This window comes from Nymphaea colorata, chromosome 10, assembly GCF_008831285.2.
Source record: "Nymphaea colorata isolate Beijing-Zhang1983 chromosome 10, ASM883128v2, whole genome shotgun sequence".
NCBI lineage: Eukaryota > Viridiplantae > Streptophyta > Magnoliopsida > Nymphaeales > Nymphaeaceae > Nymphaea > Nymphaea colorata.
Window position 1 is genome coordinate 18206626 of NC_045147.1, and position 24165 is coordinate 18230790.

The 24165-nt window shown below is 39.3% G+C and overlaps 3 protein-coding genes across 3 annotated transcripts; 1 reads left to right on the forward strand and 2 right to left on the reverse strand.

The window, feature by feature from the left end:
- Positions 1 to 5806: 5806 nt before the first annotated feature.
- LOC116262532 (probable polygalacturonase) lies at positions 5807 to 12090 on the forward strand. The gene is made up of 6 exons (XM_031641984.2): positions 5807 to 6378; positions 7202 to 7522; positions 7704 to 7824; positions 7980 to 8154; positions 8277 to 8347; positions 11307 to 12090. Exons 1-6 carry the CDS (start codon positions 6268 to 6270, stop codon positions 12011 to 12013), a joined length of 1506 nt encoding a protein of 501 aa, XP_031497844.1. The 5' UTR covers positions 5807 to 6267; the 3' UTR covers positions 12014 to 12090.
- A 1406-nt stretch (positions 12091 to 13496) lies between these two features.
- Positions 13497 to 16165, reverse strand: LOC116261991 (uncharacterized). The gene is made up of 2 exons (XM_031640963.2): positions 15827 to 16165; positions 13497 to 14103 (listed from the first exon to the last, which is right to left on the reverse strand). Exons 1-2 carry the CDS (start codon positions 15972 to 15974, stop codon positions 13955 to 13957), a joined length of 297 nt encoding a protein of 98 aa, XP_031496823.1. The 5' UTR covers positions 15975 to 16165; the 3' UTR covers positions 13497 to 13954.
- A 1991-nt stretch (positions 16166 to 18156) lies between these two features.
- On the reverse strand, positions 18157 to 22626 carry LOC116261767 (uncharacterized). The gene is made up of 7 exons (XM_031640615.2): positions 22114 to 22626; positions 21251 to 21303; positions 20890 to 20982; positions 20581 to 20804; positions 20006 to 20072; positions 18951 to 19061; positions 18157 to 18398 (listed from the first exon to the last, which is right to left on the reverse strand). Exons 1-7 carry the CDS (start codon positions 22547 to 22549, stop codon positions 18375 to 18377), a joined length of 1008 nt encoding a protein of 335 aa, XP_031496475.1. The 5' UTR covers positions 22550 to 22626; the 3' UTR covers positions 18157 to 18374.
- Between the last annotated feature and the right edge of the window lie 1539 nt (positions 22627 to 24165).

Below are 24165 nucleotides of genomic sequence, written 5' to 3' on the forward strand. Positions count from 1 at the left end.
AAAAGGGTGTGGCAAGCATCTCTAGAAAGGACCACTTGAGAAGCTGACGTGATTCTGACCATATAGAAACAATGGAGCGATGATAGATTTTCAGCATAGAACGTTGGCTAGAATCGATCTAAGAGGGATGAGGTATAGAGGGGATTGAGGCTGGGAGGAATAGGATAGATTGGTAAGTGTAGGAGTTAAGTAGGTTCGCGTAGACTCTACAGGACGGTTAGGGCTGACATGGACATTCCTTTGGGTGAGTTAGGGGGACTGCTACACCAAGAAAGGAAGTGTTTTTTTAGAAAAGAAAGGAAGTAACAGGAATTCAATTCATTGCATTGTAATAAAACAAGGTTTTGATTCCTTCGTTGACCAACAATCTCGTCATACCTGTAACGCGATTTGTCGATATTGCTTTGCGGCGGCTCAGAATACTGTATGATGGAGGGTCAGAATGAGGAAATGAGGTTTTCTGGATTCACAGAGCCTAATGATCGGTTAATTCAGTAAGCAAGGGGAGTTAGCGCGTGATTTTGTTGGTACTATTCATTCGAGCCCAGTTCAATCGCCTACTGATTTGACAAGTGACATGGGCAGAACTTGAATAGCAAATCTTGTGAAAAAAGAGAAGTGGGAACGCGGCACAGGTGGTTTTATTTTAAGGCTGCAGATTCAGTAATCTTGTGTTGTGCATACCCAACGAAGATGCTACTACTATACATAAGCGCACTAAATTTGGGTGGTCACGGGCACGTTTGACTTCATATGAACTAGTCGTTCATGAGAAAACTACACCCAGGACGACTTTCTTGTTGGCTTGTTGCTGCTGGCGGTGTCAAGCCCTGACCCTGCATCTCCCGATTCTAGAGCCAATGGCTGCTTTGGCTTCCGATGAGAGTCGAACTGTCTGCCTATCAAACAAGGGCCGGCAAGCACGGTTAGCTCTCATTGTTTCGCTGATAAGTAATTGGAAGACAGGGAGTGATGGACAAAAGTAGAGGCTGAAAAGATCCGAGATGAAGTCGTTGTCGTTGCCATTAGGACTGGGCTAGGGAACAACAGACCTGGCATGTTCAGATTTTGAAAGACCGACTTGTATTGAAGTATGTTACAAGCGTGATTCCTACTACGAGCTGACGAAGAGACATCTTTTGAGATTGACAGTCTCTGCTCTACAGGAGGTTTTACTGCTGGGAGCATTTCACTGTGTGGTGTACTCGTCTGCTTCTGTTCATGTTGTTTTTACTTGGGCAGTGTACGAATTTACTTCACAGTTATAACTAAGTTGAAGGTGCGCGTGCTTTCAACTTGGCCTCATATATTTTGTGCGCAATGAAATCAGAAGAATCTCCACTACTGTTTCAGTAGCTAGAACGCTTTCTCTTTCTTAGGAATATGCCGTGTCTGCAAGACAAAAATGAAGAACGAAAAAGAAAAAAAACAAAACAAGAAAAGGTTCCGATTGTTCATGCCGCTATTATTTCGTTTTTGGATTTGGCAAGAAGTTATCATTTGATAGTGAGTTGAAAACGTCCTTCTTCAGCTTGTTTGTGTTTTGCCTTTTCCTTTTTGTTTTTTTTTTTGACAAAAATCAACATGGCTCGCTTAGTAGCTAGCAAATGGATTCTGATTCACGCAATAGCAATCTATAAGCAGATTTTTCGGCCCTCAACAGGACGAAAGATCCTAGGATTCCCAAGCTGAAGAATGTGAAAAGCAAAAAAACACATGGTTTTGGTTTCCTTTGACTCTACAAAATTTGGCTAAATTCATTTCTCCAAGTTATTTAAATTATCAGAAGTCAAATTTGTTTAGAGCATCATAGTCCAAAAAGTTTGATTCCTGGATGGTGGGGTTAAAGGCCTCTGGCCCTCTGTTGGAACGATCTGCTAAGGGTCTGCCTAAGCCCCTCTTGTCTACCAAAAGAAAGAAAAAAAAAAAAACAGAAAAGACCAAAGGTGCAACAGCATTGGAAATTTATGGGATTCCAAAAATCTCTGGAAAACAGAAAGATACAAATTAGGGAGGTCAGATCGAACCAATATAGCTTGCACGCAAGTTTTGCTGACAAAACAAAAAAAGTGACAGCTTCTTTCCTACATTTTTTCCCCCATTTTTTGAGTCCATCAGGTGCTATAGTGTGAATTTTGTTTTTAATGCATGGAGAAACTACCTTGGGCATAAAACCCTAAGATTATATCCTTATTCTATTAAGGTTTTTCTTTGTTTTGGGGTTTGGTGAGATTTATGACACATCTTCTAATTCTAGTGTCACATTTGCTACCATTTGCAGCTTAAAAAAATGACACACAAAAATTTGGATTTAAACATTGGGCCCCTTTCTACGTTGACGTCTCATTGAATATAGTGATTAGACGTTTCATTGAATATAGTGGTATACAATAAGCTTTTTGAAGTGTAGATGAAGCTTATTAAAAACATATAATTATGACGTGACGTGGGTCAACCTAAGGCCTTAGAAGATCAATCTCACCAGATCACATGAAAATTTTGTGGTCCAAAAGTCATGACTTTTCATAATTAAATTGGGTAATCAAATCAGCACATAGTACTTTCCCTGCAAAGTTTTAATCTCTCTGTACTAAACAACCAGACTGGTAAGTGGTAACAACTCTTATTCAGGAAATAAAGCAAGTGCTTTAAGTTATTCGTTATTTAAAGTTTAGCTTACTGCAGTTCTTTTCTTTTCCCTTTAATAGCGATTAACTAACCAGGTTGGGTAGGTTTTCATCAGATTATGTGGACCTCCTTGCACTTCAACTTAAGAGTAGGATTTGGAAGAGTGACAGTTTTTATCCACATATTACATCACCCCATTCTTCCGGAAACAATTTATCCCTTCTATCAAATACGGGTGAATTTTTACCTTAGAATTATGTCCTCCTTTTTCAGATCCCAGGATCACTCTGAAATAATATTGGAAGAACAACTCCCAAAATAAGAAAAACGATTTTCACACCAAAGAATAGTGATAAGTTAAATTCACATAAAGCTTATGTAAAACCTTCTAACTAGTTAAAAGAAATTTCATCAACCGCTTAAAAGATTGAAGATCCTAGACAGAAGCTTGAAGGAAGGGTCTTCCAGTTAGATTCCACTTCCATTGCATAGAATTATAGATGATGGGCCATGAAGGCCATTTTGGCAGGAAAGATGAGCAAGTTGGGCCTTTCCAAGATTTGGTCTATAATCTCCATCCTTCCTTCCCCTCACCCAACCCCAAACATTGGATCCCACTATGGTCCCAGCCACAGCAAACACCCGTACGTGTTTGCTTTTGGGTTTCTCTGGCTTTGTCCCCTTCTTTAATTATTAAAAAAAACCAGCTTTCATTTTTTTTTTCTCTTTCTTTCTTTTTAGTTGTTCATTTCACCCAGGACCAATCTGCCCTCCCCTCCCAACCATCCCTACATCAGTGCTAACGAGAGACTGGTAGAAAGCCCATACAGCTGCACACCAAATCCTCTGTTTGACACTGAAACATTTTCATGGGAAAATGACCAAGCTGTCGAGCCACCAAAAGACCTGCCTTGTTTCGCTATTTTTTTTTTTTTTTAATGTGGCAGCGTGAACATTAACTTGAGCGGGGGGTTATGACAATGGGAGTGGTCATGCTCGTTTGATGGGTAGATGTGGTTTGACCTTTTGGTTGTGTTTGATAGTATTAAATCTATTAAAAGGTGTGTTTTGAAAAATCCTCAATGTGGGTAACGTCTATATTAAATTAATATACTAAACAGTTGATTTAAGGCTCCAAGCTTAAATATCTAGATCTTAGATCCGTGGCAAAACAAACACACCCTTAGAGCTATAGAACCTTGGTCAGCAACACTCGAGATTTTACTACACCATCAGCGGCAAAAGTCTTTCATGGTCACATGAATATCAAGTTCTATATCATGTTCTTGATGAAGCCACCAACATCTCGTGTTTGAATAATATCACCAAAGGCTTGGTAGCTAGGATGAACCTTTTATTGGCCTCAGTTTGTAATAGAAGTAGTAGTGGGTTCCAAAGAGTCCACGATGGGCTCGATCTAGAAAAGTGTTAACTTTGGAAGCTGGTGACATGCTAAGGCTGGCAACGGGCATGGTTGAACTGGACTCATGATTCACCTGGTCTAACAATTATGACTAGCTGCGTTTAGGTAACCGGCCCATATTATGTCAGGCCAAGCAAATGAATCTCATGGCCAGTTCAGGAAAGTTAAGTAGTTATGTAACCCGTGCACTTGGTGGGATATCCAATCATTATGATGACCAAACCTAACCAACGTATTACTGGTGAAAAAAAAAGGGTTATCAATTGGATTTCCAATTATGAGACAAGAACTTCCATGCTTGTGTTTGGTACGTACTAAATTGCTGGTTTCCATTACAATGCCGACCAATTAACAGCCTTAATAAACCTCCCAGTGTCCATAAGTTCATGGTAAAAAACAAGTAGCATCTTACAACTCCAATTGAAACTGGTAGCTCATTCGACCCAGGCATGGGGCATCATACGGATTCTATTACTTCGATGTGAATCATGTGGATTGATAAGTGGTTGACATTTGGTGCATGGCCTTGTAGTTTATGGAAGACTGAGAACTGTTGTCCCTTTCCCGCACTGCAACCGACCTCAAATAAGCATATAAAGGAGCTCGTAAAGGGTGCAGCATCGACACATGAAATAGCACGCAGTTGCTTCCTTTTCTTATTCGGCGTTTGGTTTCATTTATGAGCAAACGTTTCCACATTTATTGTAAAGGGGAGGACGTTTCCGAACATGGCTCAACAGTTTCCATTTTTTGGCGTGTCCACATGGAGAGGAAATCAAACGGACCATTACTAGAGTCTAAGCCGGAAGTATTTTGGGATGATATGACGAATACCATGGTCTTTCATCAATCAAACGACTGCCAACATGCTTTCCTTGTACTTCGAAATAGACCACCACTGAGAATTCACAAAGATGGTCTTAAACTTTGGAAGAGAGAACCAAAATGAGCTCGTTATATAGAATCCACTAGCTTAAAAGGGACATAGCGCAGCTGTTAGTAAAACGGCTCACACTCAAACGGTTCAAGATTCAAATCCAGTGTTAAGTTTCTGAACTGCAAATGATGATAAGTATGACATAAGTCTATTCAAAGCTCGAAGCAACCACGAATAAAATATGATTTTAAATGTTTTATGCGAAAAGAAAAGCGGTTTCCCTTCATTAAAAGGGAATAAAACCCACTAAGTCGACATGATCAATGAGTGATGCTTATGCATAGGTTAGGTGATGCTGCTACCGGAATTGGTTTATGCCTGTCTGGCATACTTGGTCGGGATCTTCATGTTTCATTGTTTCAAAGCTCCACAGAAGGAAGAAAAGGAAAAGATCTGTTTGATTTCGAAACGCACCCTACGGAATGTTGCAGTGCTTTTCTTATTTCGGTAGGAGCGTAGCCGCGTACTAATGAAGTTTATTATGGGCATGGCGCCTCAGACCAACTCGGCCATCGCTACTGCCTTTGACAAATGCAGTTTTTTGAAACTTGAGGTTTTTGTAGTTTTACTAAAAGTTAAGCGCTCTTCGTAGAATATTCAACCCCCATGGATGTGACATATACTGCCAGCTCACGGGTCTCCACTATGAATACATATGAAAATCTCACGCATTCAGATCCAGGTTGGAACAAATTTCCCACGAAACACGCTACTCTGAAAACGCACACTGCACAGGGTGGTATGAGTGCAGTTTTTCTCAGAAACAAGGCCAAGAAATCATTTTTCCAAATTTAATGATTCCAAGAATGGTGCGCATAAATGGCATTTAAAAATTCAGTTTTTTTTGCGATAGACATCGATCAGTAGTTGCGTCATGTGATCATCTGCATGCTTATCTTTCTCTCTCTCTCTCTCCAACCAATCGCCTTCTTCTGCAACGCCAAGCTCTCTAATGGCTTCCAGCATCCCTTTGAAACTCACTAGTGAGTTTCGCTATAGCAACAGTGTGCATTTCTGAGAAAACCATCTTTGTACTGTTGTTTTTCTTTCCCCTTTCACCACTTAGGTGTAATGCTTTTTGCACACTGGACTCCACTTTGGGACTCCTAACGGACATATATTGGTCCACAGTCTGTCCGTTGTTGTTTGGCGGGTACAACAGTCTCTTTCATGCATCATGATTGTCTCTTGGGTGGCTCTCAAAAAACCCATCTACTCGACTCCATTCTGATGCTTCCTAGCAAGGTTTCTGGAAGGTGGTCCTTCAGCTTCAATTTGCATGCACATCAATCATTCTTTTTGGGGATCAAAAGGATCAGCAGAATCTGAAACCCGTGTGCACAAAAGCAGAGGAGGAACTAGCCGGAGGCATATGAAGGGATCAACTTCTGTGAGTATCAGATCAGCCTTCTCGTCGGTCTTCATCTTTTCTTTGCAATTCTTTAGTTGTTTCACAAGGTCGGTGTATGATTTTCTTCCTATTGGAGGAAGGCTGAAAACTGAAAAGCAGTTTCTTGTTGTAGTTTGTTCTCGATTTATGATTGGCATAAAAAAGAACGAAATTTCGGGAGTTTTTGTCCATCATTCATGGATTGTTGCTCGGCGGATGCCATTTTTATTGTCGGTGGCTGCTTGCTATCGACCCTCCGGTTCTTCTCTGTGAATGGAGGGAATTGTTAGTTTTGATTGATCTTGAAGAACTGAACTGCGGCTCTCCTTATTTTAGGGAGGAAACGGTTGTTTCTTTTCCGTGGCACTTTCGAGTTTGTAATTTTGTAACTCTATTTTAAATAAAAATTGAATTTTAGAGGAGTTGTAACTGCTTGCTTTGGAAGAACTGAATTGCTAATAGTTGATGGTTTTCTTGCTCTTGCGTGCTTGAGCACACGATGTCTGAGGCATTTAGACTTTCTGAGCAATGTCTACTTTTGAGAATCCTTCTCCTAGATCGTGTGTCACAAATTTTCCCTATTCGTTGGACAATTTGGTCCTACTTGTTGAAATCTTTTCTTGTATGCATTCGAAAGTTTCAGTGCCCTTTACTTCTTTTGTACTATTTGACCACTAATATGAACGAGGCCATTTAATGGCTCGGTAAGATGTTCTCCCCTACGAATATAGGTATGGTGCCACAATATATGCATTTGAATTTCTTGTTTAGTCATCACTGACATTAATCGTATGTCTAATTGAGTTTCTTTCTTCCCCTGCAGCTGTTAGAAGTGCTACTTTTACTTGCATCTATCAATGTGATTGGATGGGGAGTCGCAGGTAGAAGCTTTGATTGTCGACCAACACCTGTTACCAAATTTAGGCCACACAGAGTCACCATAACTGAATTTGGTGCTGTGGGAGATGGGATCACCCTTAATACAAAGGCATTTGAAAATGCCATGTTTTATCTTAATTCATTTTCTGATAAGGGGGGTGCTCAGCTTTTCATTCCACCAGGGAGGTGGTTGACTGGAAGCTTCCATCTCATCAGCCATCTCACAGTGGTACTGGACAAGGAAGCTGTAATTCTTGGGTCAGAGGTGAGGACTTGGCCTGTACCCTATCAACTTTGACATTTATAACTTGGTATCTCACTGCAGTGATTGTATTGAGATGTATGATCATCATCAAGCAAGTCACAGATTGCTTAATCATATTATGCACATGTTAGGAGTTTTGCGCTGCTCCAGAATGTTTCAGGTATTTTATGTAATTTTGTAGGATTCAAGTGATTGGCCAGTCATTGATCCATTGCCTTCATATGGTCGAGGTAGAGAGCTTCCTGGTGGAAGGCATAGAAGTTTGATATATGGATTTAACCTTACAGATGTCGTCATAACAGGTGGGTTTAATTCCACAAAAATTCTACTTTACTGATTTTGTTTTTGATGTTGAGGAGAGTAACGATCATGAGATTATTGCGGGGTGAAAAGTAAACTAGGTGGAAATCTGATTTTTCCTGCTCTAACTCTGTCTTTTGATGCTCCCATGTCCAAGGTGATAATGGAACGATCAATGGACAAGGCAGTGTTTGGTGGAGCTGGTTTCAGAACAATACTCTTGATTACACTCGTCCCCATCTAATTGAATTGGTGCACACAGATGGGGTGGTCATCTCGAACCTAACTCTTCTGAATTCACCATTCTGGACCATCCATCCTGTATACTGCAGGTTTGTTTAGCAGAAATGTTTCTTTTGCAAATTATATACAAGTTTTCTGAAAAAAATTTTATAGTTCAGTGCAAAATTGGAGTTGTAGGTGATACTTGAGATTATTTTTGCTGGTTGAACAGCCAAGTCCATATTAAGCACGTCACTATTACTGCTCCTCATCACTCACCGAACACTGATGGAATCGACCCTGGTAATTAATAGTAAACTTATATTTCAATGTCTTGTTCTTCTGTTCAGTTTCTATTTTCTGATGGTTGTGCACAATGCCATTGCATTTTATGTTCACACTTTTATGGATGGTTTACAGCTGAAACAATTTCATCTTGTGGCACTGCTTGTAATAGGTACCATGATGATTATTTCCAAGTGTCCTTCTTGGTTAAGAAGTTGCAGCTTGTTCCCTTGCATCTAAAACATCAGTTTTCTTAGCTTTCACTTTCTTAGTGGTGTCTTAAATGATCTTGGCTGCTAAATTTTATCAAATCCGATCATTATAAGTATCAATTTGATAATGTATCGAACTTCTAATGTTTGATCAACTTTCGCTTGCTGAAGCTGTAGGCTTCATCTATTTTGGGGACGTTTCATGCTTTCAAAATCAGATGCTTGTATGAATCAAATAATTTTTACCAGGTTGTGTTGCATAAGTTTTACCATGAGTTATGCATGTACAAAATGTTCATGTGTCTATTATTATTCAAGTACAAGAATAGTTAAATTTAATGTATGGTCGTATAGGCGCTGTGAAATATTTTTACTGACAAGCATGAATAACCATTGTCTCTTCACTTATGCCAGAAGTTGGTTAAAATTCTTGCTTAGGCTCTGTGTTTATATCATGCATGCAGTCTAACTTTGGCCAGCCAAGTGAAGCTTATGCTCTATCAAGCAAGTTCCATAGTCACAAATAACGTCTTGGAGTTTTAAACGGCGAGGTTTTTCTCGGGTATAATACGGCGAGCTTGAAAAAAACAGAAAAAATACGGTAAATTTTAAAAAATTTTAAAAACCTAAGAATGGAAGAAAAATAAAATAAGTGAGAAACTAATAACACAAACATCACAAGATAAGTAGATTTGCAATAAGTAAAAAATAGAAAATGAAAAAAAAACTCTTTGGCATTAAAAAAAGTGGAAAAAGTGAAAAAAAAGTGAAAGAAACGCAAAAAAAAAAGCGTTAAAAATGTGTTTTTTTCGTTTTTAATGTTTTTTTCAAAAAATATGTTTTTTTAAAGTTTTAAACGGCCATTTAATTTATCACGTTTTTTTTTCACGTTTTTTTTTTCGAAAAAAAAACACGTTTTTTTTAACTATCTCTATGCTCGGCAGTACACTAAGATGCTTGAGAAATACAAGACAAAGCAACAGATACTGTCAAATATTTTATTAATGTGTTGCTTGTCTGCAAACATAGGTCAGATTACCATATCCATATTGGATTCAGTTTCCAATATGCTACCATTGACCTGCTAATGTACCGAGCAAAATGGTGGTTAATGCTGAACTGTATACTCCTTGAAAACAAGGTCGAATGTCCAAATCCACATGTGAAAAAAGAAGAATTGTCGAGATTGGATGTGTAAATGTGATTCTCTAACCCCTTTATTTTTGAAGGGTATGGACCATTCATCTTCATCCCTTATAAAATTTGATCCACATCTGTTTTCAATGATTTTCTTTTAATGCAGACAAATTTGGACATTGGATTCTAAATGGTTTGATTTCAAAAAATTGGCCAGTCAGCCAATGAAATTGGATGGTCAAATTCTTGGACCCTATATATTGTCACAAATATTGGTGTTTAAAGAAAATGCAAAAAAGAGAAAATAAAGGAAAACAAGAAAATTGTGGAAATTGCCCCAAAATGAAAAATATTGCATCTTTTTTTGATTTTTTGAGAAAAAGTGTTTTGCAATAAGTTTAACGTTTTTAGGTTTCCTTTAAGATTTTCATAACTGTCTTGAATTTTTTTCAATTTCATTGGAAAAGAAAGTAGAAAAATAAAATTTCATAATTTTTTGTATTATATATATTTTAAAAAATTTTGGATTCCCAAGATTTTCTCGAGAAAAATAACATTCTGAATAATATTTGATAGAAACCTCGCTGATAAAAACCTGAGAACAATGTACATATTTGCACAAAGGCTGAATTAATATCTAATATTGTGCCCTTTGTGCCACAAGGCATGAAAGCCCATTGTTAGCAGCATGTGTTGGTTCTACATTGGTAAGGTCCACATAATTTCATGCTTCTTTTCTGAACTGCCCTTTTGTTTTAGAAGACATGCAAGTCTTCTCAAATGACAGACGTTGGCTGTCATCTATATGTTAATAAGTGCATCTCACTGCACCTCTTCTCAAAGTTCTGCTTTGTGGTTATTTTCTAATAGATTAAGACATGCTGAACCCAGGAAAAGTGTCAGATCTTGATTAAGATTCTGTCTTCTTGTTAGGGGGTAGCTTTCACTTTTAGTTAACATGCTGAAAATGCTTTCCACGTACTTGAAAACCTAGGAAGAAGATTATTTTTCTGCATTTGTTCTCTAATGGGTTGTTTCAATGTGGTCAACCTTCATACTAAAAGTTGCTAGGAACTAGCTGAAGTTGGAAAATGTGTAACTTTCTTGCTAAATTACGAGGCTAGGCAAGCAAATCATGTGAAGAGATGCACTCAGTTGAAACAATATTCTTCTTATAAATAAATATAAATGAACCTATTTTCTTGTAAGGCAGAAATACATTCAGTTTGCAGATTCCTTAGACTGAAATTCTCCTGTCCAATCACTATGCACTGTTTGTGTGCCATGAACCATTGAAAAATAGATGCACATAGAATCTTTGCTTCCCTTCTGCATTATAGACAAAAGATGAACTAAATGCATTCAAATGGTTCTGAGTTTATTATCTACCATTTGGAAATCATGGCAGTTTACGTCTGTTTTATTGCTATTTTCAACCAAACTTAGGGCATTGAGATTGTGTGTAAAATTTTAAGCATGCGAGCAACTGCTTTTCCTATGAAGTGTTTCTACCAACTTATGAATTTTTACAGCCTATGGTTGATAAGTGGACTGCAAAGGTCTCACACATGGGCATGCATGTTTGTGGATGTCCATCACAAACGGTTGCTAATACATCTTCTCTTCAGATTCATCTAGAGATGTCTGCATCGAGGATTGTTACATTAGTACTGGTGACGATTTGATATCCATCAAAAGTGGCTGGGACGAATATGGAATTGCCTATGCCCGCCCTAGTTCCAACATAGTGATAAGAAGAATCAGTGGAGAGTCTGGAAGAAGCTCAGGCATATCACTAGGAAGTGAGATGTCAGGTGGCATATCCGAAGTTTATGTTGAGGATGCACACATTTTCAACTCTGTCAGAGGGATAAGAATAAAGACTTCCCCAGGCAGAGGTGGTTTCATAGAGAACGTATACATCTCTAAAGTGGTTATGTCGAATGTAAAGACAGCTTTGAGTTTCACCAGTCATTATGGTGAGCATCCGGATGAGAATTACGACCCAAATGCTCTTCCAACTATAAAGAAGATCACATTCAATGATATAAGTGGAAATAACATCATTTATGCAGGCTTTATGGAGGGCATTGAAGGAAGCGTTTTCCTTGATATCTGTTTGTCCAACATCACCCTCAATGTTATGTCACATTCCCCCTGGAACTGTTCTTACATCCTCGGGTACTCTGAATTTGTTTCTCCCGAACTATGTCAGCCTCTGAGTCAGAAAATCCCCACAGATTCTACTTGCTATGTTCCAAAAGATTTGTCGCCCCAAGTCTCGCACGCCAACCGTCTGATCAGCACTATTTTTGGGTTTGTGTGGGTTACCTAATCTCATTCTGGTGAAAAATTGCCTGTTGTTACAGTTTCATTCTTTAATATATATAAAAGAATGATTTGTTTGCATTCCATGTGAAGTATAAGAGAGAGAGAGAGAGAATGTATTGTGCCGTGCGTGCCTTTGTTTCTGCAACAAAAGTAGCTGCCACGAGTTTGGACGTTCCAACAACAGGCCATGAAACGCCACATTCACCAAAAGTCCGTTTTAGAATTTGCAGTGTAGGACTGCATTGTCATCCTCCCATGCCTACCGGCAATATTTTCCTACTGGCTTTGACCTTGTGTTACGGTAAAAGGTACGCCAATTTTCTTCAACTTAAGGCCGTTCACTGGAAGCAGGTTTCATGTCCAACCCTTTGGCATCATTGACTTTCAGAAATTTAGAAACCCAGACCCCTACGGATCGTGGATCCATGTCCTTGTGTCATTTTTTACCGTGCCAAACAGAACCCTGGAAGAAGAATAGCAGCTCAAGTCTCATGCGCAGGAAGGAAAATGCACTAGGTTTTAAGCTAGAACTCCACAGACTCGCAGTGACCGGACGCCATCAAGAGCACATTGAAGGAATAACATGCAAAACATAGCACGAAGCTGTGAAAAATATACAAATTTGCTTGATTGTTTTCTGCAAAGGAGCCTCTAATGTTCAAAGTACACAGAATTTTCTCACCTCACGAGCAGCCATAGATGTCTGCCATGACCCATATTTTCAACATGGAGTGAATTTCATGAATGGTATGGCACACCCTTCTGATTCTTTCTCTAAGAATGAGAGTTAACGATTTATACATTAACCACCATAGAGTTAATGATCCAGGAGTTGCACCCTGGGTCCAACCCTAACTCTGCCATTCTACAGTATGATCTTTCCTTGTTATGTTGCTCAAGAAAAGCATGAGTCAGGGCTCATCCTGGCCTTTCCTTTCAAGGAACATGCTGATTAAGCTGTCCGAGCTTTGAAAGGTACATAGCTCAGCTCCTCTGCTCATGCATAACAGCTTTGACCCAAGAAACAGCATTACTCTTGCAACAAGGGAGATGCACCCAAACTCTATAGGAAAGCATTCTGACTGTACAACAGTATCAGAGAAGTTCAGCGTGGCTACAGTGGTACCTTTCATTAGTGGCATTACTTCCCTGTATATGCTTACATGTTGGAAACTTTCCATGTTGAGGGCACGTGGACCCAAAAGTCTTCGCAAGTTGGATGAAGCAACCATCCATTGCTCCAAGCATGTCTCCATTATCAACATGCAGATTCATTTCAAGGTAATGTAAAATAGTCCTCATGGTCATACAATGAGAAGCGCAACGGAGAAGGTGAATCTCTTAAGGTAGCTGTTTGTCGCTCTTTCTTACATATTTTTTCAATTTCTATATACAAGATCTGAAATAAAACTATTATACGGTTCAAATATTTGTCCAAGGGTCCAGAGCACGGAAGTCAAAATATGCATTCGAGAAGCATTGAGCACTGAGCACAAAGACACCAATAGGTCCAATACCATAAATTCCAACTCAAGAACTTTAAATTGGAAAATACAGAGAAATAAGATATCCTTGCTAAATTGATACTAGACACACGATCAAGCCTGACACTAATACAACTAGAGATAACACAGCCGCTCCAATGCAAAGCTACCATAAGTCATGAAAACCTCCCCAATGCTGGTTCATCACCCATCAAAGGTATCATGTCAGTCAATTTGGCCAACAAAAGTATGTCGACAGATTTTCTTCTGAAGTTGAAAAGCTTACACATGTTACAAGCACACTCACTATTGTTCAAGAACTGCTATTCCATTCCACCAGTAAGGCAAAACAGAAATTGCCTGCCCTCTTGCATCTTACAAAGCCACATCTGCTAAGATGCTAAAAACAAGAATAACCATTTCGACAAATGCCTATCTCTTCCAGTCTAACCCATATCATATTACTTATTCTTAGGCTTGTCGTATGCAGCAATATTCTGAGGTTCACATTCAGGACTAAAGAGACGCACAAGCAATGCCGTTGTTGAGCTGACACATACTGCTCCACAACCTGCCCACCGAAGTTGCCGTGGCACAGTTAATCTTGGACCTATGACGAGAATACAGATAGTGGAAATCAGAAACATAAGTCATTCTTTTTCCATTTGGAAAAAAAAAAGAATAGAGACTACATGCAAACTGATTCAGTAGCAAACAGCTTTTCGTGGTCCGACTTGCAATCATGAATAGGATGCTGTTTTCTCGGTAGAAATCAACTTTGAAGTAGTCCCCAACATAGGGCCACCCAGATATCGCTGTTCTCAAAAACCCACCAGGAGAACCATGCACATGCTGGTTTTTACTCCCAATAATGGAACAGAAATTACTCCGCACATCAGACGGAGAAATCATTTGACTAGGCCAACCAAAGCATAAGTTAGGTCACATCAGCGACATACAACTGGAGCAAGTCTAATGGACTCTGGGTTGTTAAAAAATAGAATCATACATTTGACAATGTGAAACAGATTATTCAAACCCCAAAAGAATAAGATAGGTTAGTGAAACAAGAATGTAACTAAATATTTTTAATAATGAAGATTATTAACAGCCCCAACTCTAAGATAGACAAAGATTTTTCAATCATACCAGTTAACATAATATAGACAGCAGCAGTTCCCCAATATTTGGCATGCAAAAGTGTATGGACAGGAATACGAAGGTGAGAGAAGAAGGAAAAAAGAGATTGTTCAGCTTAAGGCAGAAAAATAAACAATCCTCATACTCAACAATCAGCCAAAATGTCTTCTGCAGTTTAAACGCTCAGACATGTCTAAACAATTAATTACTTTCAGAAAATTAAATACAGTCATCCATCGGAATGACAATCTACTTTCTTACATGTTTAACAGCCTTTCTTGTTTCTTTACATTTTCCTCCTCCGCCCTCCTATTCTCTTGTCCATAAAACAACTGATTTCCTTAACATGATTCTTCATCATTTATCAGAAGCAATAAAACAATCGCCCACTTGTTTATCCAGTCATTCCGAAATTGAGCTGATACTATTTGAACCCAAACGACAACAATAAACATAAAATAGATATTAGAAACCTATGAAGAATTAGCGTATGCCATATTCATTTTTAAGAGAAACATGATCCATAAGAATGCACCACAGTGGAGACTTTTTTCGCCCTCACAATTTTCACGAATCATAATCACTTACTCGAATAAGCAGGATCTACGGTACAGATGACCATGCCAGGAAAGCCCTTATCCACAAACTACGCTTATTTATTTATTTAATCACGAACATTCTATAAGAATCTAATTTTACGCACAAATTACCAAGACTAGCAGCTAGAGCGACCGTATGCCCATAACAGTAATCTACCAGTTAGTCTTCCACCATGAACGAAGCTCTAACAGGTTGCCTTACTAGAATCTCAGAACAATTTTTCCTTATAGAGAAAATAAATAAATCAGAGAGGCAAAGAAAAACAAAACTCTGACACGATTAGAGACAGAACTGTAGCTTCCATTTTCATAAATCAGGTGACGACGTGCAACTACGATACCAAACATTCCACACTTGAATGTACAGCTGACAGACGTTTTCATGACGAACTAAAGGAAAACGCCTAAAAGGAACCCATCTCATTATTTTTTTCAGAGCCTGTATATGTAACCAAAAGTATATGAAAGGCAAAAAGCATCGGTAGCCATCGTTTTATAACCTGTAACTCTGTTTCTGTGGACCAACAAGGAAAAACGGCAAATTAGGAGCACAGCAGAGCAAGCGAGGGTGGGGGGGAGAGAGAGAGAACTGACCGTAGTGGGTCTTGCAGAAGGTCCAGAACAAGAGCGCGCCGCCGACGGTGAAGATTCCAGCGGTATGGCGCATGAGTCTGGAGCAAGGCTTGGAATCGGACCTCATCAGCTCACCGTCTGAGAACCCGAAGAAACGCCTCAGAGCCATGGGATCACTCTCTTGCTCTCTCTCGACGATGCGAGTGCAAGAGCGTCAAAGGAACAGCCCCCTTCTTCTAGACCCCGCGAAGCCTTCGGAAGCAACCAAATGTAGCTTCCAAGTTCTAAATATTCGCTTCCACTCTCCCTTCTCCTTCCAAAAGAGGAGGGGCCTGCCTACAATGGGGGGACGGTGGACTGTCCGTCGAGAATAATGGGAGTAAATAACAAAAACCACAGTACATAATTTAACTTCTCTGGGTGTTGTGCTTCATCAGAAAAAGGCACTTAATGGCCGGTGGGATGGTAAAAAATAAAACCAAATAAACTGGAAAACATTTCCTCTTTATAGAAATTAATATAGAAAGTGTAATAATACGAAACATGCTTAAGCTTACTCTTCTTCTTTTTCAATGCTTCTTTTATAAGTATTACAACGCCAATTTCTTAACCGTTAGAGCAGTTTTTTTGTAAAATTTTCCAATAGGAACGGATGCTTGAGCTCCCATTACCTAGAAACTGGCATTTGCCTTGAAACCTATGAGGAAAGCAGTATGGCAACACGACGAATTTCAATTATCCAAAATGACTTGCAAATCCAAGAATTGAAGCCTAAATGACTGAATTACAGGCAGCGGTGGTACAACGTTTGCAACTCAACATTACAGTTCTGAAATCTTGCCGAGCCTTGTAATCATACGCTTGGAAATTTCGTCGGTGAACTGTTACTTTTGTCGAAGAAGGAAGCTGGGAAGAGAGAAACCAACTGGGCAGTTCGCTCTTCCAGACTTTGTTGCTTTTGCTTGCTGCATTCAGGAAGCAGACTCCTCACAGGAATAATGAAAGGAACCACAGATATTTCAGCCTCAAGTTCTAATGAAAGTGAGATGTGGACAATTTACATCCAATTTTATCCAAATAGAGACTTGCATTAGACCGTGGTTTAGATGATATAAATGATTAAATCAAATATGAATATGTAACTTTTTTTTTGCTTTTATGTGCAAAGACAGATTCTAACAATGGCTTGAGTCAGATCCAGAAGAGCAAAACTTTGAATCAAATCCAAGTTTGACAAGGTATCTTTAAGAATGAGATTTCTCAATCCATTTAAGATAGTGCCACGTTTCTTTTGGTAAAATTTAATTGAAAATGAGCATTTTAGACGACAACCGATCTTGCAACCAACATTGAAAATATAAACAACCTTGAAGTAAGGCATGATTATACATTTGGTATGAGGGAAATGTGAAAGGCTTTGAGTTGAAGACCCCAGATCAATTCTCAACTTTGTCTTTTTATTGCATAAGCTTTCAGATGATGTCCTCGCAAGGCTTGGACACAAATTCATTCTCTCAAGCTCTATCACGCAACAGTCACATAACTCTAGAGAAATGCAGCAAGACATAATATTTCAAGCCCAGGTCAAATGCTTTCAAGGAACCTGATATGTTTTGCATGCCAATGCCTAACCCTAATTAAAATGAACACTGCCCACAAAGAGAAGTATCAATGTCGACCCGAGCGACATGGATACCCATGCGGGTGAGACTATGGACACAGCTTGGGTGCGGGTGCGATTGTGGACACGGGCTTGGGTGCAGTTCTGACCGTGTTGAGTGCGGTGAATGCCTCCAGAGATAAACTTGTCCAATTTTGGTCCGAAATAATCCATGTTCGTTTTTCTTTTAAGTTTACACGGGACATTCTTCCACTTTCATAGGCTGTTCTGCACAACAGAAACCTTCGGCATCCTACCCATAAACTTTTATTTTTAGACATCCGTAAAACTTCCCCAGTTAGTGGCGGCATTCTCCAGCGAGGCAACCACTTTTTACAGTGAAGGCACTCTTGTCCTGTCACGTTTTTCAGTTTTTTTTTTTTCTTTCTTTGATTGCCTATGCTGCAAGAAGAACCAATTTGCTGTTTTTTCTTTAATTTTTGTGGCTCCCTTTTCCTTTGTATCTACGCCTCTTTCTCTTTCCCTGCAGATCCTCACATCTTTCTCACGTGTTTGAATAGGACTATAAAAGCGCATCGGTTCTTCATTATATATACAACTGTGGACCGTGGATAAGTTTGTATAGAATCTTTGGTGTGTGTACGTACGGCAGTATCACCGTACCCAAAGTACTTGCCCATACCATCACCCATACCTATACCCGTGTCACAAAATTTTTAGCTTATCAACAGATCTCTCCAATCATGCAAAGTGACTTTAAATTACAGGCCGTGTAAGTCATGACGATTACAAGATTAACCAGTAGCACTAATCAATTGCACTGACCTTCATAAAACATGGAAGACCACTGGTTTTTACCGTAACTGTGAAAGGGAGAATTTAATGGAATTATGTACACAGTCTTTAGTCCATATGTGGCAGCAAAAAAATGTAGTTCATGCCAGTCAGCTACTCAATATCCTTAATAGCTTCCTGCAATAACAACATGAAGTACTTAAAAGCTTAAAATCACAATCTGCACCGTTGCCTCAAATAAAACAGTAATGCACATCCTAATAATCAAATACCATCCCATCATGTCAACATCACAGATACATAAAAATAAAACCATCATGATTTATTCGGAGCAACTGACAAACTGTCACTGTCACTGCACTTAAGCTTTTGCTTGTGCAATTCAGGTGTTTTTTCTCCATAAAGAAACATGATCGAAAGGTCAATTCCTACCTCCACTAAAGCACCTAATAGGTTAATCAGGACTGTTCATTCTGAATAGATGGCAGCAGAGCTAATTCTATATCCGGATCTTTATGATTTCCTAATAATTTTTCACCTGTTTTTGTCATAATGTCCAGCATCAGACAAATTGATCAATGGAAGAGAATTTTTTGAAAACAATACATACCCTGTTCTACATTTGTATCATTTGAAACAAAACTCTAAGCTAAAAGCTGCAAATATACTCAAAGACAAGCATTATTCATTTTGGGTAACAAACACGAGCATATTTTGGAACAGCTCTACCTTGGCAAGACGTGTGACGTATGTTGCAGCCAGAGCCGTTGCAAGAAGGCCAAGACCGAGGGTCAACAATTGCCCATTTCCTCCTGGTAAACCAAGATCTGATTCTTCTTGCTGAAAGACCATAACAAAGGAATTCTAGTTACTCAACAGACAATTTTCAAATATCCAGATACATGAAGCAACCAAAAAAATGGACAGCAAGATTTAAGAAAAAAAAATTACTACAAATGGAACAAGTGGAAATTATATTTTTCAAATGAATATAAACTCCACAAAGAAAATAAACTATTGTTACGGATCAACCACTAGAATACTTGGTTCTCGATAAAGATAATAATGAATCACATACAGATGTATACATAGTGATTGGTTCCTACCAATGATAGGTGGACATGGACCATTTTACTTTTCCTATTATCTCAGTTTCTTGGGTTCCATTTAGAATTCGTCCACATGGACGTGATATAACTCATTCGTTTAGCAGGCAGCCACCGCCAAGTCCTCCATTTACAAAATATAGGCAACTCAAGTAATTAAAAAAAAAAAAAACAAAGAAGACCATATAGACTGCAGGATGATCCACACTGCAGTAGATAACACATTAGAAATTTACAATTGGTCGATAGGGACACAACAAGGCCACCTACCAAAGATTAGGAAAGGCATGTCACTGGAAGCAAAACATACCAAAAGTATTTACATATAAACAGCAGAATTATGCTAAACTATGCAGATTTCAGGAGGGGTTCTAATTTAATTTCCATATTAAAATCTGAAAGGAGGAAAATGGAAGAGACACTCTATACCAGGACAAGAGTCGACGTACTATGAAAATTATTCTCTTTTGTCAATGAGACATGAACAAGAACCCAATAAGTATGAAGAGGTCTTAATGTATAGGGGACAAACAACAAGCACACCCACTCAGACCAGGTTACTGTAGGTTTCAAGGAGATGAAAATTATTGTCGGAACATATACTCAGTCTGGAGACTTCATAACATGTGAAGTAAACAGTTTGATTACCAACAAACGGATAAATCAAAGGCTGCTTACAATGATTGCTCGACCAAATGCCCCAGCACTGACATAAGCCCATGTCCCAGGCAGCATCCCTAGCCAACTGCAGTATAGATAACATTTTTTAAGTCATAAAAAAAAAGTGGTAGATCAAGTTCCTCTGCCAATGTAAAAGAAGCAGTTCCAAAAAGCCTTTTGCAGACAACAAAATAGAAAAATACAGGCTTGAAGATAAATTCATGGTTTTCTCCCACTCACTGTAGGACAGCTTAAAAAACGAGGTTGGATAAGAGCATAAGACAGAAATTCATATGGCAGAAATTTCTTTCTTACTGTCTGAGGTCCAAAAGTAGGAGATATATCAGAAACATAATAGCCTGGTTAAAAACAATAACAAATTCCAGCTCAACTGGTTCAGAATCTGAAAGAAAATAAAAGCCTGGATAAAATGGATAAAAAAGCTTAGATAAAAACAGTCAACTGTAATATGTTTTACAGCTTCAAATGCATGTCCACACCGAACTAGTCATGGCCAAGTACCATAAGCCAATCTATAAAACATTTGAAGTTAATAAAGAACTGGCAGAATCATCAAGGGTTAAGAGTAACACCTTCCCAGCACATATGGGACAAACTTCACTGAAGTAAGACCATAGAGATAGTTCCCAAGAGAAAATGGTAGCAACGGACTCAGACGCAACAGAGTGACCACTCTGAAACCATTCTCTCCAATTGCTTTATCTATTGCTAAAAATTTCTTGTTGCCTTCCACCAATTTTAAGATACGTTCACGAGCAAAATATCTGGCAATTAGAAATGCAACGGCTGCTGCCACCTGCCAAAGCCACAAATATATAAAAAACCACAAAAAATGAAAATTGTTTAAGCAAGAAGGAGAATACAATTTCGTGAACTAATACCGTTCCACTGATGGAGACTATGATGGTCCCTGTAACACCACCAAAGAGAAGTCCCGCAGACATCGTCAATGGAATAGCTGGAATTGCAAGGATCTAGTAGAATATAGGCAATTCAAAAATCAAACAGACCGGAAGATGAGAAAACCCAAAATTGGCATTTATGTTTGAACTCCTCAAATAATCAAAGTTTTACATTACTGCAAAGGGAAAAAGGAAAGATGCATCAAAATACCAGTTTACAAAACCAAAAGCCATCCAAAACACAATGTGTTATTATGGTCAATTTAGTACTGCAAAACACATTAGCCCTGGTATGGGGCGGACGAAATATTGGTAAAGTTTAAAACAAGTGGAAGCATACCTCCAATCCAGCATATACAGCAACAAATAAAGCGTATCCTGCCGGTCCATAACCTGTATATGGGAGCACGATCAATACTAGGAAACTAAAAGCAAATAATCAAACTTCTCATCAATATGCAAACCATAGGGCGATTAAAAGTTGGCAGGGAGATGATTTCTAGCATCAGTAATGCAAAGACTAGATGCCCAGAAAGTCCCAGTACTTGTTAGAGATTGTAAAAAAAAGAAAATGGAAGTTAACGAAATAATTTCATGACAATTTTCACGAAGATGTCTAATCAGTCAACAACGTATGGGATTACGGGTCGCAGATAACCATTCATGCCTAATATTTATCGATCCTTTTTTGCGCTTCTGATGAATGAAAAGGTATGAACGGCACCATCATACCAAAATTAGCCAACTATATTGCTTACTCAACACCATGCGAGTCAATGCAGGACAATAATGCGGCAACAAGAAATGCCAAAAGAGATTTCAATCCTGATATTTTGGAATAGAGCACTGTTATGAAGAGCATTTACAACTACAAAAAATGAACTCTAAGGCTCGCTCATATGTCCATTCGGCGTTTGCTGACTTGGGTCCAACGAATACACAACAGTTAACATGGCAAGACCGTATTATACCAAGTTGGCCTAGATCCCTACTTCTGCTTGAATCAAAGCAAGAAGCAAAGAGAACCAGTAAAAACCAATGGCCGCATCACAATTTCCTTACCTTCTATCCAAAAACTACACCCACAAATCTAAACCAACAAATTGCAGAGGCAGAATAAAAAAACTGTCGAAATTTGAAACGACAAATCATGTGAAATCTGCAAAAATCAAACGACAATCGCGAGAAAAAAAAACTGCCGACCTTCAATGAACCCAGAAAACTGCGTCAAGAACGAATTTATCTGGTCCCGATAGATGTAGCCGATGGTGCCGAACCCTCCGACGACACCCACGAGCAATAGCCCTGCCAAAACAGTCCCCTTGAGGGCAGCATCTCCCTCCAACCCACCATCCCCGGCGTCCTTAGGTCCATCGTTCTCCTCCTCGCCGGCGCCCGGCGCCTTCCCGATCCTGGGATTGGGCGGGACGCTGGAGACCCTGTGAAGGGTTTGCTTCTTGCTTTTCTGGAGGGAGGAATGCGGACGGAAGAGGTGGAGACGCCTGGACCTGAGAGAGAGTGGGGAGTAGAAAAGATGAGACGAGGAGGGCCTGAGGGGGGTGAAGAGAGGGAAAGAGAGGTCGGGCGGCTGCGATGGAAGGGCGGCGGAGGAGGAGACCGGTGGCCTCGATGGCCACATTTTTTGAAGGCGGGAGCGGGAGGGATAGGGAGCCGCGGGATGCCATCGTCTGAGTCTCCGGCTCTCCCTTTTTACTGACAGACCTTACACTTCTTTGTACAAAAATCGGTGGGTGATCTGAGAGAACAAAATTGTGTGGATCATGGGGAGCCATTGCAAGAGCCCAGTAGGCCCACGTGGCATCCAAAGGGTGGTGATTTGGAAGTTACCGGGTCGGATAAATAAGACTTGTCCCGGGCCAGCATACTTTCCAATGGATCTAAATCTGGTATCCAACCCAAGATTTGTTTAGGGAAAAGACCAAATACAGTCTGTTGAAAGATCGACATTCATGGAAATGCATTTGCAAGGTGGGAACTTATCGCTCCTAAGAAGAAAGAGCCTAGATATACGCAGTTTTTCTTTAATAAGAAGCTTATGTGATGAATGTTCCTAAAAGGGAGACGCATATACAAATAAGTGATTGAATGGGAAATTCAGATGTAGAACTGTCGACTCTAGTATTGGAGATACATAAATGGTTCGGTTTCCGATAACCAAATACTTGTAAACTAAATTCGGAATAGCCAAAAGAGGATTCCATTGCCCTAACAGTTTACATCCCTAAGCAGGAAAAATAACTTAAACACATCCACTTTAACTTATCAATTGATTTGTTCTAACTTCTTCATCAAATTTTATATTTTTGTAGTTTTTTTTTTAAATCCTAGCTTCCTTGAAACTTTATTTTTGCAATAATAGATTATATTTTCCTTTCACCTTCTTCAGCTTCTCTTTTATTGGTATTTTCGGTTAATTGACACCGGTTTATCCATAGAGTTCATTTATCCATTCACACCCCTATTAGTTATTTTAGCATTAATTGGAAGGCCCATGACTCAAGTGTGTTCCAATTTATACAAGATTTTTCAGGGTATCAGTTAAAAGTATAGGGGACATGACAATTTCGATATGCTGAAAGAATCCGTAGACTTTAAAAAGGAAAGCCTGAACTCTTACTTACATCATTATTGTAGAGTTCATAATGTGATGACAATGTGGACGTGTGGCACCACTGACAACTTGTCAAAAGAAAAGATTCAAATCTACAAGCCCTCAGTAAACCGGCCCCCAGCGCAGCGCCGTAGGGATCCGTCTTCTTCAGCCGGCCGCATTTAAGGCGGCACCGACAATCCAAAATGGTAAAATCTATTTTACTCGTCATTTTTTGTAACGCATATAAAAAGCATGCAGATCATATGTACAATGTTGAACGACCAAAAAGCCAATCTTTTGCGAGAAAGTAAAATTCTATCTTGTATTGTCAACATAATTGACAAAGTGGGATGATATTCACTGGGTCGTAGGAGACCAACGTTAACAAGCTCGTTGCTACCCAACCCAAACCATAAGGTCTTCGCGAAAGCAATGGCTTTGAAACCCCAATGTGGCGGTGGAAGAGAAAAAGTAGCGCTCACGCGCTTCCCATTTTGATCCAATCTTTCAATCCAGCAATTTTTTGTGTTTAAAGAAGACAGGCAAGGTCCTGTTCAGCCAGGAGAAAGAGGCAACGCACTTAGAACACTTCTCGGCAGATACGGTGTTCAACAACGTGGATGACTAATGGAACGGGAAGC

What these genes read in the sequence shown, in the direction of transcription:
- LOC116262532 (XM_031641984.2), top strand. Translation starts at nt 6,268, where the DNA reads ATGCACATCAATCATTCTTTTTGGGGATCAAAAGGATCAGCAGAATCT. An exon ending in TACAGATGTCGTCATAACAG is followed by an intron (nt 7,825 to 7,979) that starts GTGGGTTTAATT and finishes CCCATGTCCAAG; the next exon opens with GTGATAATGGAACGATCAAT. An exon ending in ATCCATCCTGTATACTGCAG is followed by an intron (nt 8,155 to 8,276) that starts GTTTGTTTAGCA and finishes CTGGTTGAACAG; the next exon opens with CCAAGTCCATATTAAGCACG.
- LOC116261991 (XM_031640963.2), bottom strand. Translation starts at nt 15,974, where the DNA reads ATGGCTCTGAGGCGTTTCTTCGGGTTCTCAGACGGTGAGCTGATGAGG. An exon ending in CTTCTGCAAGACCCACTACG is followed by an intron (nt 14,104 to 15,826) that starts GTCAGTTCTCTC and finishes TTCTCGTCATAG; the next exon opens with GTCCAAGATTAACTGTGCCA.
- LOC116261767 (XM_031640615.2), bottom strand. Translation starts at nt 22,549, where the DNA reads ATGTGGCCATCGAGGCCACCGGTCTCCTCCTCCGCCGCCCTTCCATCG. An exon ending in CTGTATATGCTGGATTGGAG is followed by an intron (nt 20,983 to 21,250) that starts GTATGCTTCCAC and finishes ATATTCTACTAG; the next exon opens with ATCCTTGCAATTCCAGCTAT. An exon ending in ACGTCACACGTCTTGCCAAG is followed by an intron (nt 18,399 to 18,950) that starts GTAGAGCTGTTC and finishes TTGTTATTGCAG; the next exon opens with GAAGCTATTAAGGATATTGA.